Source organism: Eurypyga helias, unplaced genomic scaffold (assembly GCF_000690775.1).
Source record: "Eurypyga helias isolate BGI_N326 unplaced genomic scaffold, ASM69077v1 scaffold17761, whole genome shotgun sequence".
Classification (NCBI taxonomy): domain Eukaryota; kingdom Metazoa; phylum Chordata; class Aves; order Eurypygiformes; family Eurypygidae; genus Eurypyga; species Eurypyga helias.
The window spans coordinates 34,553-46,646 of NW_010231662.1; the positions used below are offsets into that span (position 1 = coordinate 34,553).

The window sequence follows — 12,094 nt, forward strand, 5'->3', positions numbered from 1 at the left end:
TTTTTTTAATTATTCAAGGCAAGCATGGAGACTGCATACATAAGCAAAGGGAATTCAACACAACAAACAAGAAAATGAATCATTTAATGTAAGGGAACTATTTTTGTTATTGAAGCAGTCAGGTACATTGAAGAGAGAAAATGTTGATTGAGGGCCTGGAAGGGAGCTTGTCAGCACGCATTAGCAACGACTCACCCACTCAGCTGAGAGACAGTAGTCACCAACAGCACAAAAAGTTCTTTCAACTCTTCACACACCTTCAAAGGCTGATTTGCTAAAAAGCTACAAGTGTAGGGGAAGACCTAGCGGCTCCCTGCCTTGAGCAGAGACACAAAATGGAAACTAAAACATTAATATAGGAGGAGCACTATGGCCAAACAGCATCTTAAGTACACCCTGCCACACTTACCTGCAGCTCTTTTACAACCCGTTTGATGAGGTAAGTTCCGAGTTCCACACCTTGCAGTCCCTGCTGGGTCAAACTGATTGAGTAGAAGATTGCTGTTGTAATTTGGCCTATATCTTCTGGTTCTAACGGTGGCACCTCCTTCACTATAGCCTGGGAAAATAAGAATTTTTAAAAAGGCTTAGTAGCAGTTATCATCATTTTCGGGGAGAGGGCCTTTCTTTTTAACTTTCAAAAGTGTTAACACTTTTCCCCACTATTTTATTCATTACCCTCTGTGAGAAACAACAAAAATCTAATCAAAAAGTAGAAAGAAGAGCTGCTTATCTATTAGCAAGCACAGGAAATAATTGTAACATGGTTTAAAATTTTCTGAAGTAATTACAACTGCTTTGAAGTTTTAATCTCTTTTGCTATCTTTTCTTATACTCTTCTCTCCTTAATTCTTCTTCCACTTGAGCAAAACCCCAAAATTTCAACTTACATAATACAGGAGATATACAGAATATCCCAGTAATTTTAAGTGCCAATTCTCTCATCTCAGAAAGAAAGAAACAATACCAAATATTCCCAAATGATAAGGAATTACAGATTTTAAAAGAAGTATACTGCAATTTGAGCCTCTCTGTACTAAATGCTTCAGTGACTGTACCTGGATGCTGCTGGAGATATCACTGGTTAGTGCAACATGCAAGACTATCAATGGTTCTCCTGGGATTGCACAGTGAGAAAAAAAGTAGCATCTTCTGTATGACCCAACGCGACGCTTCATATCAACCCAGTTTCTAACAGGATGCACAGCTTCAGAACTCAATGAGAAAAGAAAAAAAGTAGAATTACATCATCTTTCTTTTTCCCTTTAAAACCAGAGGTCAGCCGCCAGTCCTACAAACTCAGTACTTTTCCCACTGATGTCAGCGACAAAACTCTCCAATCAAAACAGGAGAATCAGGCTGTGAGCATAAGAAGTAAAATTCATCAGCAAACTATGACGGCGTAGATTGTACAGGCGTACGGCGTCCCCACACTCTCTAGGTTTCTTTGGGATATGCTTATTATGTATCCGAGATTTCACTTGCACTTTCTGTTCAGCAGAGGATATCCAATGGCTGAGTCATGGAATGAGTCTGAACACACCTCTAAGGAACTGGTTTTCCCAAGCTACTAAGTAGTCTGTCAGCACTCCCACAGTCATGTCTTTAACCAGTCATTCACAATACTCTTTTCTCTATTAGATATTGAAAGTCTGGAGTGTTTGTAAAATACCTTGAAGATAAATTCAATATTACTAACTAATCTTACTTTTAAAATGTAGCTTGTGTAAGATCTCTTTGCCTCATCAATACTTAAGTCATGTACTTTCAGAACTCTTAAGAGATTCATTTTTATTCAAACTTCTTACATAATAAAATGCCACACACCATAACTTTGATTCATTCACCTTCAACTTTGTCACTACAAGACTGAATATTTGACAGGAATTCAGAAATCAACGTTGTACGATAAGGAATGCTTGTACAAACCAAGGTGCTGTCTTCACATGTAGTTTACGAGTGATGCTGTGCACCTCAGCATATCCAGCCAGGAAGGGGAGTCCCACTACATTAGAACTAAAACATGCTCTTCAGTGTTGGGCACCCTGTGCTGCATCAGACTTAAATATCACTTCTCCACCAGCGCTGCTGGCGCAGACTGAGGGGAGAAGGCGGCAGCAGTGGTGACGGAGGCCACAGCACTGGAGGGAGGAAAGGGAGTGCGAGAAGGCAGCGCTGCAGGAGTCTGGGTTTGTAGGGGAAGTAAGAGCAGCACCTCTGGGAATGTGGGAAGAGCAACTGAGAAGGTTGGAAGAAAGGACAGCAGTCTACAAGTGCAGTACCTGAGCTAAAGGATTAAATTATGGGACAATTGATCCCCTTTGCCATTTACTTAATTCCGTTTTTAAAGTGTGCTCTTTAGTGTTAATTGCAACTATTGCTGTGAATTTGCCTGTGGTTCAGTACTGAAAAGCAGTATCTTGAAAACAGTGGATCTGTGCAGTCACAAGCATTTCACCACCTTTTCATCATCAAGTGTTACCCACTTTTAGCACTTACTCACTAATTTTCTGGAGTACTTCACAAGGTGACTGCCAAGTGACCCGTTCCAAGTTCAGGAATCCTGTCGAGAACCACTCGGAAAGCATGTTCTTTAGAACGCCATTCATTTCCTGCACAGAGAAGAAAGATGAATTTATGTGCTAAATAAGCTAGGTCTAACATACGAATGTGAGTGAAGATAACCTTGATCATTTCCAACTACAGCACTGGGAAGTTCAAGGAAACCAATGCACCTGTCTGAGAAGATTAACCGCACAACAGTTCAGCTTTCCTCACACAGGACTAAACCAATGAAAATGTTTAAAGACATGGTCTGCAGTAAACCACAGATGGGGAAATGGAAAATAACGCAAAAAACAAAGATAAAAAGCAGACAGTAAGTAGAAGTATTTGAGCAATCCTGACAATAAGGCCACAGTTGCAATGGTAGTCAGATTTAAACAGCATGAAAAAAACAAATCATGGGAAATTTGGTGAAAATAAGGACTTGAATTTCATTTCACTCTATTTTTCTACATCTGAATCTCTTCTAAGTACACAGCAGCTGGTGCCTTAGGAAGATCATTAGAACTAGCTTATTAATATAAGAATGCAACTCACCAAATTAAAATTTTCCAGTTCCTTACCATATGTTATTAGTCATCTCTATAACATTTTTTCCATCGCTCTTCATGAGAAAGATACAGAAGAGCTCTTTACTCCTGCACATTCTGCACCATGATTAACATGCTTTTGACAGATCTCCAAGGCATGTAATGAATGGAGGTGACTGAAACACATGCATACAACCATATTGAGGCATCAGTAAACTACGAAAATGCCTCAGTTTGGATATCAGCATGGATTGTACAAGTCAGCACAGGAGCTCCTCAGGCCCATTCAGGATGTTAAATAAGAAAATTAGTGGTTTTCAACAGGGTGCGTATGAAACTATGCGCTTTACAGAATTTTTCTTCTCCAAAAATACAAAAATCTTTGAGCAAGAAAAACAAAAGCAGCAGCGTAAGAGAACAGAATGCAAAAATCAACAGAATTGGAAGGGTACAATACAGAATTGAAGCCAACTGTAATAGCAAATACTTCAAGAAACATTCATTGTCACAATGAATTTTATATTCACTACTAATTTCCTGCTGTCTATACTATTAAAGATTTTCCTGTCTAAAATTCTTTGAGTTTAGAATGTATTCTTGAAATCAGCACAGCATGAATATCCCTTAAGATCGAGATCCTAGAGCTTATTTTTCTTTCTTACATTTACTTTGTATGTAGGACACAGTGTGATACCAACACCCAGATCAGAAATGTAGGCTTACCTGAAACTAACTTAATACACATTTATTTGAAACAAAAACTCTTCACCTTCTTTTGAGACCTTTATTAAATAGCCAGTGCTGTACATAAAATAGGCAAAAATTATGTCCCAATGACCTCTGGCAGACAACACAACAGGAAAAAAAAATCCACACAGAAAAAACTTAAAACATCTTTCCAAAGCTGAGATTTAGCCTCAGGACTTAAAGAAAAAAGAAAAGATATTGCATCTGGTTAGGTTACAATAGGAAAGTTGCAGACACACTTGTCAAGAGACACACATCAAAGAAAGTTCCTGCTGGCCAAAGGAACTGCTAAAAGTATTCCAAGACTTAAAGAATAAAACTGTCCTTTTTTTTCATTCAACATACAAGAACACCTAAAATCTTCAAGCCTGGTCTATGCTTGCAGCCAACTGTGATCAGATATTTCAGCCTATACCAATGCACCCAAACTTATAATTATATTAACACCCCCCATAAAAAAATCCTAGCGTAAAGCTGATGGTAATGACCGCAGTCACGGAGTTTGCAAGGCAAATTCATAACGAGTCCTGGCTCTTTTCCATAGCTGAGGTGCAGAGCCTAAGTCGTGTTAGTGAAAGACACAGCCTTTTGTTCGGCATCTAACTTTGTTTATGCAGAAAGGGCTACGAGATGAACCATCTAGAAGAAAACAGCCATTCATCCACATACAACAATTCTGTCATGCATGAGAATTCTATGCTATCCTTCTCTATTTTCCTCAGTAGCATCCTCAAGTCTGTAAGAGAAGAGCAGCTTACTGACTGAAGCATAAATTGACATATACTTCAAATAGTGAAAATGTCAATTGCATTGTTCCAAATACAGGGAGTATCCATGAACTCTCCCATAAGGTCAACTCTTCCAAGCTTTGTAAATTACTTTTTTGTTGGTCTTTCTCAGTAGAGTTCTCTTTCAGTTATATAATAAGTTGTGCTGAAAGTCTCCTGCCAAATTGTACTTCCACCTGCACTTGTACCACAAGCTGAACAAAGCCTGCATATGCTGGTAAAAAACAAGTTGTTAAACGACTATGAAATTGAAATAACGCAAACAAAATTCACCTGAAGTACATCTGTAGGCTAAGCAATCCACACTGGAAAACCATGGGAAGCCACATAATGCATGGCACTGGCAAGTTTTGAAAAAAACACACGTGACTATCTGTAATAAGTACCCCTAAAGGATGGAGAGAAATGAAGGATCACACACAAAATCCAGACTGGGAACAAGAAGTTGGGGTGGGGTGACCCTGGCTGGAGCCTGGTGCTCACCAAGCTGCTCTATCACTCCCCTTCTCAGCAGGATGGGGAGCGGGGAGAAAATAATATGGAAAAAAAGAACCCATGGGTCAAGACAAAGGCAGTTTAATAAGGCATTTAATAATGAACATGCCCTTCCCCCTTTTTTCCCAGCTTTTATGGCTTAGCAGACATCATATGGCATGGAACATCCCTTTGGTCAGTTGGGGTCAGCTGTCCTGGCTGGGTCCCCTCCCAACGTCTTGCCCACCCCCAGCCTACTGGGGGGGAAATTTTGGCAAGACAGCCTCGATGCTGTGGGAGCAGCACTCAGCACCATGGTGGTGGGTTACCAACACTTCACCACGCACAGCAGGATGAGGGCTGCTCCATCGCTGCCAGACCCGCTACGGCAGTCTTCACAATTCTGTGCTGATGCTTTGACTAAAACGTTCCTGCTCCCTCTCTCTCAAGGTTTTATAGCAAGTCTGATGACTTAAGGGACTGACTGGGCACATATGTTAAACCTGTGCTCCCTTACTACCTCTAAAGAGCAGGTTATTTCTGTAATACGACATTACTATGAAAACGCATCGTTCCTGTTGGCCAGGGCACTTCAGCACTTGACGCACTCTGACAACACATCACTCAACGGCATTTAGAGTGGCTGTAATCTGTGCTGGTAAAACTGGTTTCGCTAATGCTTCTGGGCTAGTGGATTGAAGAGAAAGCAGCAGGTAAAACAAGCTGTACCGAAAAGAGCCCAAACGGCTCCTCCAACGAGGGCTCCTTCTGCCACTGCTGAGTCGTGCAGGAATCACAACTCCCAGGCGGTACAACTGAGCAGGCACCGTGCTGCCTGCAACCCCAGCCAGGCTTGTCTCAGCAGCAGGTTTATGGGGAAAAGCTGAGTTTTGGTTCAGGTACTCTTATACACACATTTGTTCTTTTTTCCTCCCCCAATACATTATTCCTCTCGAACTGTAGATGTGTAAGTGTCCTAAACACGTATATTCTGAGAGGTTTGTTCATTCTGGTTTTAAGGTACTTCCCTTGCAAACCCCTGTTTCTGCACAGCCTTGAAGTTTTTAGAAAATAACTGTAAATCACTGTGGTCAAACATCCCTTGGTGTAGTGAAAGCCTCCAGGTATTTCAGGACTCTTTGTTTTGTTTTCTTTTGTAAGGGCACAACGTAAGGCAGAAAAAGAAGCTAGAGTTGTCAGATCTGGGGTCAAACCAACAGATTCCTATGGGTCTCTTTTCATCCATCTGTTTTTTGGAACACCATTTCACGCTGCTGTCTAGCAGCTAGGAGGGAAAACTGCTGATGGCTGCACTCCTGCTAGTCATTATTTTGAACACACTGCTCTGCATCTACTGGCAGTAACATGGCTCAGATGGCAATGAGTGACTTGGGAGAAAGCCAGTTATCCTACACGGATACTGGTAAAAGTGGAAAACATAGGAATCGGATGCATTTTGCTGCTCTGAAGCACCGACGGGCTTAGCAAGCATGCTCCATACGATGGGATGCGACAATGTCCAACTGAACTGAAGGCTACTCCCCAAGATGCTGACTGCATTACAGCGCTACGCTAGCTCCAAGAGGGAGCTGTATAAAAGCAATGCATTTGTAATCCAAGGAAAAAGTGAAGCAGATGTGCTTTCAGTAATTATTTTGGAAGAAAGGAGTATTGTTTATGGGGAATTACAACTCAATTCAAGTAATCTGGCAGTTGTAAATAATGCTGCTTTCTCAAACAACAGGGCAGCATTCAGACCAAAGAATTAGAATAGGTCCAGTTGGAAGGGAACTGCAACCATCACCCTGTCCAACTGCAACTGCATATGCTAACAAAACTTAGCGCAGGAAGACATGAAACTCTTTATGCTCTCCAAAACTGTGTTTAATTCAAGTCATCTCAGCAAAATTCTGAGTTGTTTAACATCACAGTATACGCTTTGACTGCAACAACCAGACTTTCAAGTTAGGTTCACTTATTTTGTAAATACAGTGGTAAGTAAAAGCCTTATTCTCATTTCAGAGGCCTTTCTAGTATTTTTTTTTTTTAATTAAGAAAACCTGCCTCTCTGATGAGGTAACTATTCCAATTTCCCTCTCAAACTAGTAACAAAAATAACCCACCCCTCACAATGAAAATTCATATGCAGATATTTACAGATAAACACAACACGAAACAGCCGACACTAACACTCCATGCGTATCAAACAGATGGCTCAGTTATTGCTAGACGCTGGTTACATATGTGACAGGGCCACAAGAGAAGCGTGCTGCCAGCCTCACAAGAGTCAAGTGTTTCCATGGCTTTGGAATGTTTGAAGTTTAAGCAACCTGGCCACACTGACTTCAAGACCCACTTGGATATTGACACGTGTGTGAAAGTGCCTTTGTTTTGATTTTTTTTTTTTAATATATTGTTCAAAATATAGGTACAGAATACTCCTGCTGAGATACTGAAAAGTATTCCCATCAGAAAACGGGATTCAGTAGTCTGACACGAATAAAAGGGGGCTGTTTTTCTGCTTCTTTATTGCTAACATTAATTACTGCAGTGGTAATGGTAGTGCCAGAAACTTCCCCAGCTCTCGTGTTTTATATTGTTTGATGTCTTATTCTTAAAAAAAAAAAATACTAGCTCTCCTTCCCCCCTCCATTTTTGCTCATTTAAACCCTGAGTAAAGTGTGCACAAGCATTTTCATGCAACTTAATCACCTGTATATGTTATTTTACTGTAATCTATTGAACAAACACAGAATAGAAATGCTTCATCAACCCATATCTAACAGTCCAAGCTGCTTTTGCGTGGATAGGTTTTGAGGAAATAGAAAAAAATTTTATTTACAATACAGCAGTGGGTAATCCTTGTTTTAATATGTCTTTCAAAATGCAAAGTAAAAACTAAGGACTGTCTAAGAAATATTTCAGACAGTTTGGGCAAAACCAAAATCCCAGTAGGCCATATAATGCATTCTGTCATTTTCCTCCAGCATCAAGAAGACCCATTTAATTTTACTTCCACATTTCCTTGGTAGTATATATACAAATACCCAGGAGTTATGAAGGCAAATATGCAACAAGAATTTTGTGTGTGTTAGAATTTAAAACAAATCTACACCAATGAAATGACTGTACAGGACTTTTGATAGGCAAATACCAAACACTTTTTCACAGGAAAATCTTTAACTGTCAACTGTTTCTCTAATTAAGGACTTCTTAGATCTTTAAAGCACACTGGTTTGATATTCAGATCTCCATATAGCCACTATTTCACCTGAGTGAACAGATACTCTAATCTATTGATGAATCCTCATCAAGGAGACCACAGTTCCTTCAAGGCAGTAAAACAGAGTGAAATAAATACATCCTTCTGTGAATGTACACAGGGCAGACATCTATCACCACAAGTATTTCCCCTCCCCAAAAAGCCATGTATAGCCTACACACAAAATACTCTCCCTTAAAACCTGTTCTATCATTTCCAATTCCTCTACTAAAATGTAAAACCATCTTCCCTGATTATACAAAGTCGGCATTCAAATCTGTGAGAAAGCTTTAAGAAAAAAAAAAATAATTCAAGGCAAAGTCCAACTTCAGGTCCTCGATGTGCTTAGGATCAGCTGCTATGAGCCGAAAAATACCCAAAACAATTACGGTGTTTCTTTCTAGCAGAGCAATAGAAACACAAGATTACAGATACGTTCCAGCTACTGCTTAATTATGGAAACAGGTCTATTTCTAAGTCAATTTGACAAAAATGCTGTCTTTTTCATTACCTTTTGCCAGCAATCTGAACCTTCCACTGACTTTTTCTAAATCATACAGAAAGATGAACCGTATTTTAAAAGCAATAGTTGAATTATTTGCTACCTGAAATGCTGTGAATTTTTCAGAGTCCATATTTCAAATGCTGAAACTGAGCAAGGAAGCAAAAAACACCTCAAGAGGAAAATGCTGGCACAGAAAAAGAAATACTGCAGGTGAGAGGGTTCTGAGCAGTGAGAGGAAGAACTATGCTCAAAAAACAGGTTTTCAGCAAATTTCACTCTGTGCTTTGCAAGGGCTCATCAGAAAACCAACTCATTTATAAGGACACTGGAAAATATGCGTGTCTTTTGGTGGAAGGAAGGAACAGAACGCATGAAAAGAACGTAAGAGCAAGAGGAAACATATTCAAACAGCATCATGAAAAAGAATTAGGCCCAGCTTTACTATAATTTAACTTTTCAAACAATGTCTCATGTGCCAGTACCTTTATTTTGTTTTTTCTAATGGTCACCTTAATATTATCCATGGGGCTTACAATAGTAATAATTGATTCATATACTTAATAGGAAAAAAACAATGTCTGGGACAGATTATGAAGAAAAATTTCTCTTCAACGTTATGTCCTGTATGTATTTTTGGTGGACTCTACTTCCAAAATACAGCTTACTGCTAAATTTTTGCCATCTGATTATCAAGAAACTTCTATCAAGAGTATTCATCGTCTTTTACACATCCACAAAGACATTTACTGTGTCATAACAACTTGTCACTAAGGATACCTATAATTTTTCTGTCTTGCTCTAGGTGACAATTCTGCCTTCTAATAAACTTAAATATAAACTAAACCTTACTTGCCGCATGTTCCTTCTCTTTGCACAATCTGTCATTTTAAGCATTTCCAACACACTCTCAGGGTTTATGTTCAAGATCTATGGAATTCTTCCAGTAAGGTAGTCACCCTTGTTCTCAACTTCTTACAAGTCAGCTTTTTCAACCCAATTTGCCTTACACTGGATCCTGCCAGCTAGGGCACTACAACCTATGATTTAATGGACACTGCTAAGATAGTTCAGTGATTTCAGTGCTCAGATTTTTTCCTGGGTCTAACAATTGGACACATTCCAGAGTGCAGTACAGCTAGGCATATGCCACGCAGTACCTAAAATCAGAGTAAATTAGGCATTCACATTTCTTTATTTACTTTAAACATCAATTCAGCTTAGGAGGTGATTTATGAAAGACAACAGGGCATTATGACAATGTGCATACTTGGGAGTAACCGAAGATGATACTGCACCAGTCTGCAGTGCATCATCTACTTTAATGGTTCAGGAACAGTGAAACCAACGGAGAAACAATCATCAGGTAATTTGGATATTCTTGGTTTAAAATAATGCCTTAAGCAGGTAGACAAGAATTCATCATAGGTAACAGTGACTCCTGACATGTTAACATCCATCCCAAGTTCCAGAGCCTTTCTATCCCTTTTTTCGTCTCTTTCCTGCAGTTAGGGAAACCAGCAAAGAACCACTCTGAAATTGTCCACAAGATTCCAAAATACATGTTGTATCACTAGAACAGTTCTCTTACTCAAGACTCAAATTCTTTTTTAAAAAGAAAAAAATACCCCTAATAACCCACCACCACCCTACAAACTATGGCCTGGAAATTCTGCCACACAGTTTTTTCTATTTTTGTCATTTAGCCTCAGAACACGTAATAGAGTTCCCTCACACCTACAGCTAAAAGTATCACATCGAATACACATGCCCTCGCATCACCTCCTTGCAAACCACTTGCACCAGCTAGTAATCAACTCTACTGCAGGGACTGTAAAGTCTTCCTGTGGGTTGGGTGCTCCCTGGGGTGCTCTTAGTTACTCTGACATGTAGTTGCAATCAAAGCAAACAGATTTCAAAGGATGAGCAAGGCTTGTTTCAGAAGCAAGACATAACACCTTCCCCAGTCACACCAGCAAGAACACTGGATCAGCCCATACTTCTAGGTCTTGGTTTCTGTGGCAAACAGATGCAAATGGCCTAAATGAAACTCCAAACTGGAAAGAAACCATATACTGAGTAAATTCTTAAAGTCAACGTGGTCATAACAGAAAACAGTGCAAACCAGTTCTAGTGTCATCTTTCCTGGTTTACGTGCTATTTATGACCAACTCTCATTTTTAGAGTATATCACATTTGAAACACAAAACGGATCAACAAGCGCCAAAAAGACTACAAGAAGAGATATGCAGAACTAAGCCCAGTCATACCATGAACTCAAACATTTCCAAAAACACTTTAAGAAGGCAGAATGATTATGACAGCCCTTTTACTGAACCTTTAGGTTTGCAAACACTATTTTCCTACTTTCAAATGGGTTTAGTATGTTTCTAAAGATACTGTATTATTTGACACATGTACATTCAGCTGGTTTACACATTTCTATCCTTCTAATTTTGCACATTCAGTCTGGTTTTAGTTAAGATGATCCAGCTGGATGTGGAATCTTACCAATGCTGTTGCTGCTTCAGTTATGTAATGACTGGTTAATTGACAGCACTGGCATAAAACCCAACCTTTTCTTGTCAAACTAAATTTGTATCTGAGTATCAACAAACAAGTTATGGTCAGTGCATCTGACCAACTTGCTGTCTTTCTTCACTGACCTTACGGGATGTCCTGTCACCTCCTACCACTACCATCTGCTACATCATTCCTTCCTCCACACCCAAGTTACCTGGCTGCACCATGCAGTGGGTATGTTCCACCTCACCTGTTTTCTACACACTACTGAGCTAAGTCACGCCAACTCCTTTCTCCCGTTGACATTCTTCACCACCAGCAAGACACAGCTGCTACGTCACTTGTAGCCCTACAATGGACTCAGGAGTCACCCCACTACAGGCCACTCCTGCAGTGAGCTCCTGACACAGCTTGGCAGCCCCAGCTGCATTATGTCATGCTGCGTCGGTGTGGCACTTCCTCCAGTGCCCTGACGCCAGCTCACAGCCCAGCCTCCCACCACCCCTTCACTTTGGAAAGGCCATTGCTTCATGTTCCTTCCGGAGCTGCCAGCAAGGCCAGCGCCCACCAGAGCCACGGCCTGCTCACGGGACACTCTTCAGCCCAAGGTGGAAGCTCCAGGAGTAGCACCGAGTCCTAAACCACATCCCCTCCGGCCTCCCCCCGACTCCCTTTCAGGGCCACACAACCCCTCACCTTAACA

The 12,094-nt window shown here is 40.4% G+C and overlaps 1 protein-coding gene across 1 annotated transcript in view; it reads right to left on the reverse strand.

Annotated features, from left to right (window-relative positions):
- MLYCD (malonyl-CoA decarboxylase) overlaps positions 1-12,094 on the reverse strand; it is a gene marked incomplete at its 5' end in the record, with an annotated part of 21,497 nt that overhangs the window by 9,095 nt on the left and 308 nt on the right. The window contains 4 exons of the mRNA XM_010161168.1: positions 410-559; positions 1,059-1,215; positions 2,500-2,612; positions 12,088-12,094. The exon at positions 12,088-12,094 is cut by the window's right edge and continues 308 nt beyond it. Coding sequence (XP_010159470.1) covers positions 410-559; positions 1,059-1,215; positions 2,500-2,612; positions 12,088-12,094 — 427 coding nt within the window. The remainder of the gene's footprint in view (positions 1-409; positions 560-1,058; positions 1,216-2,499; positions 2,613-12,087) is intronic.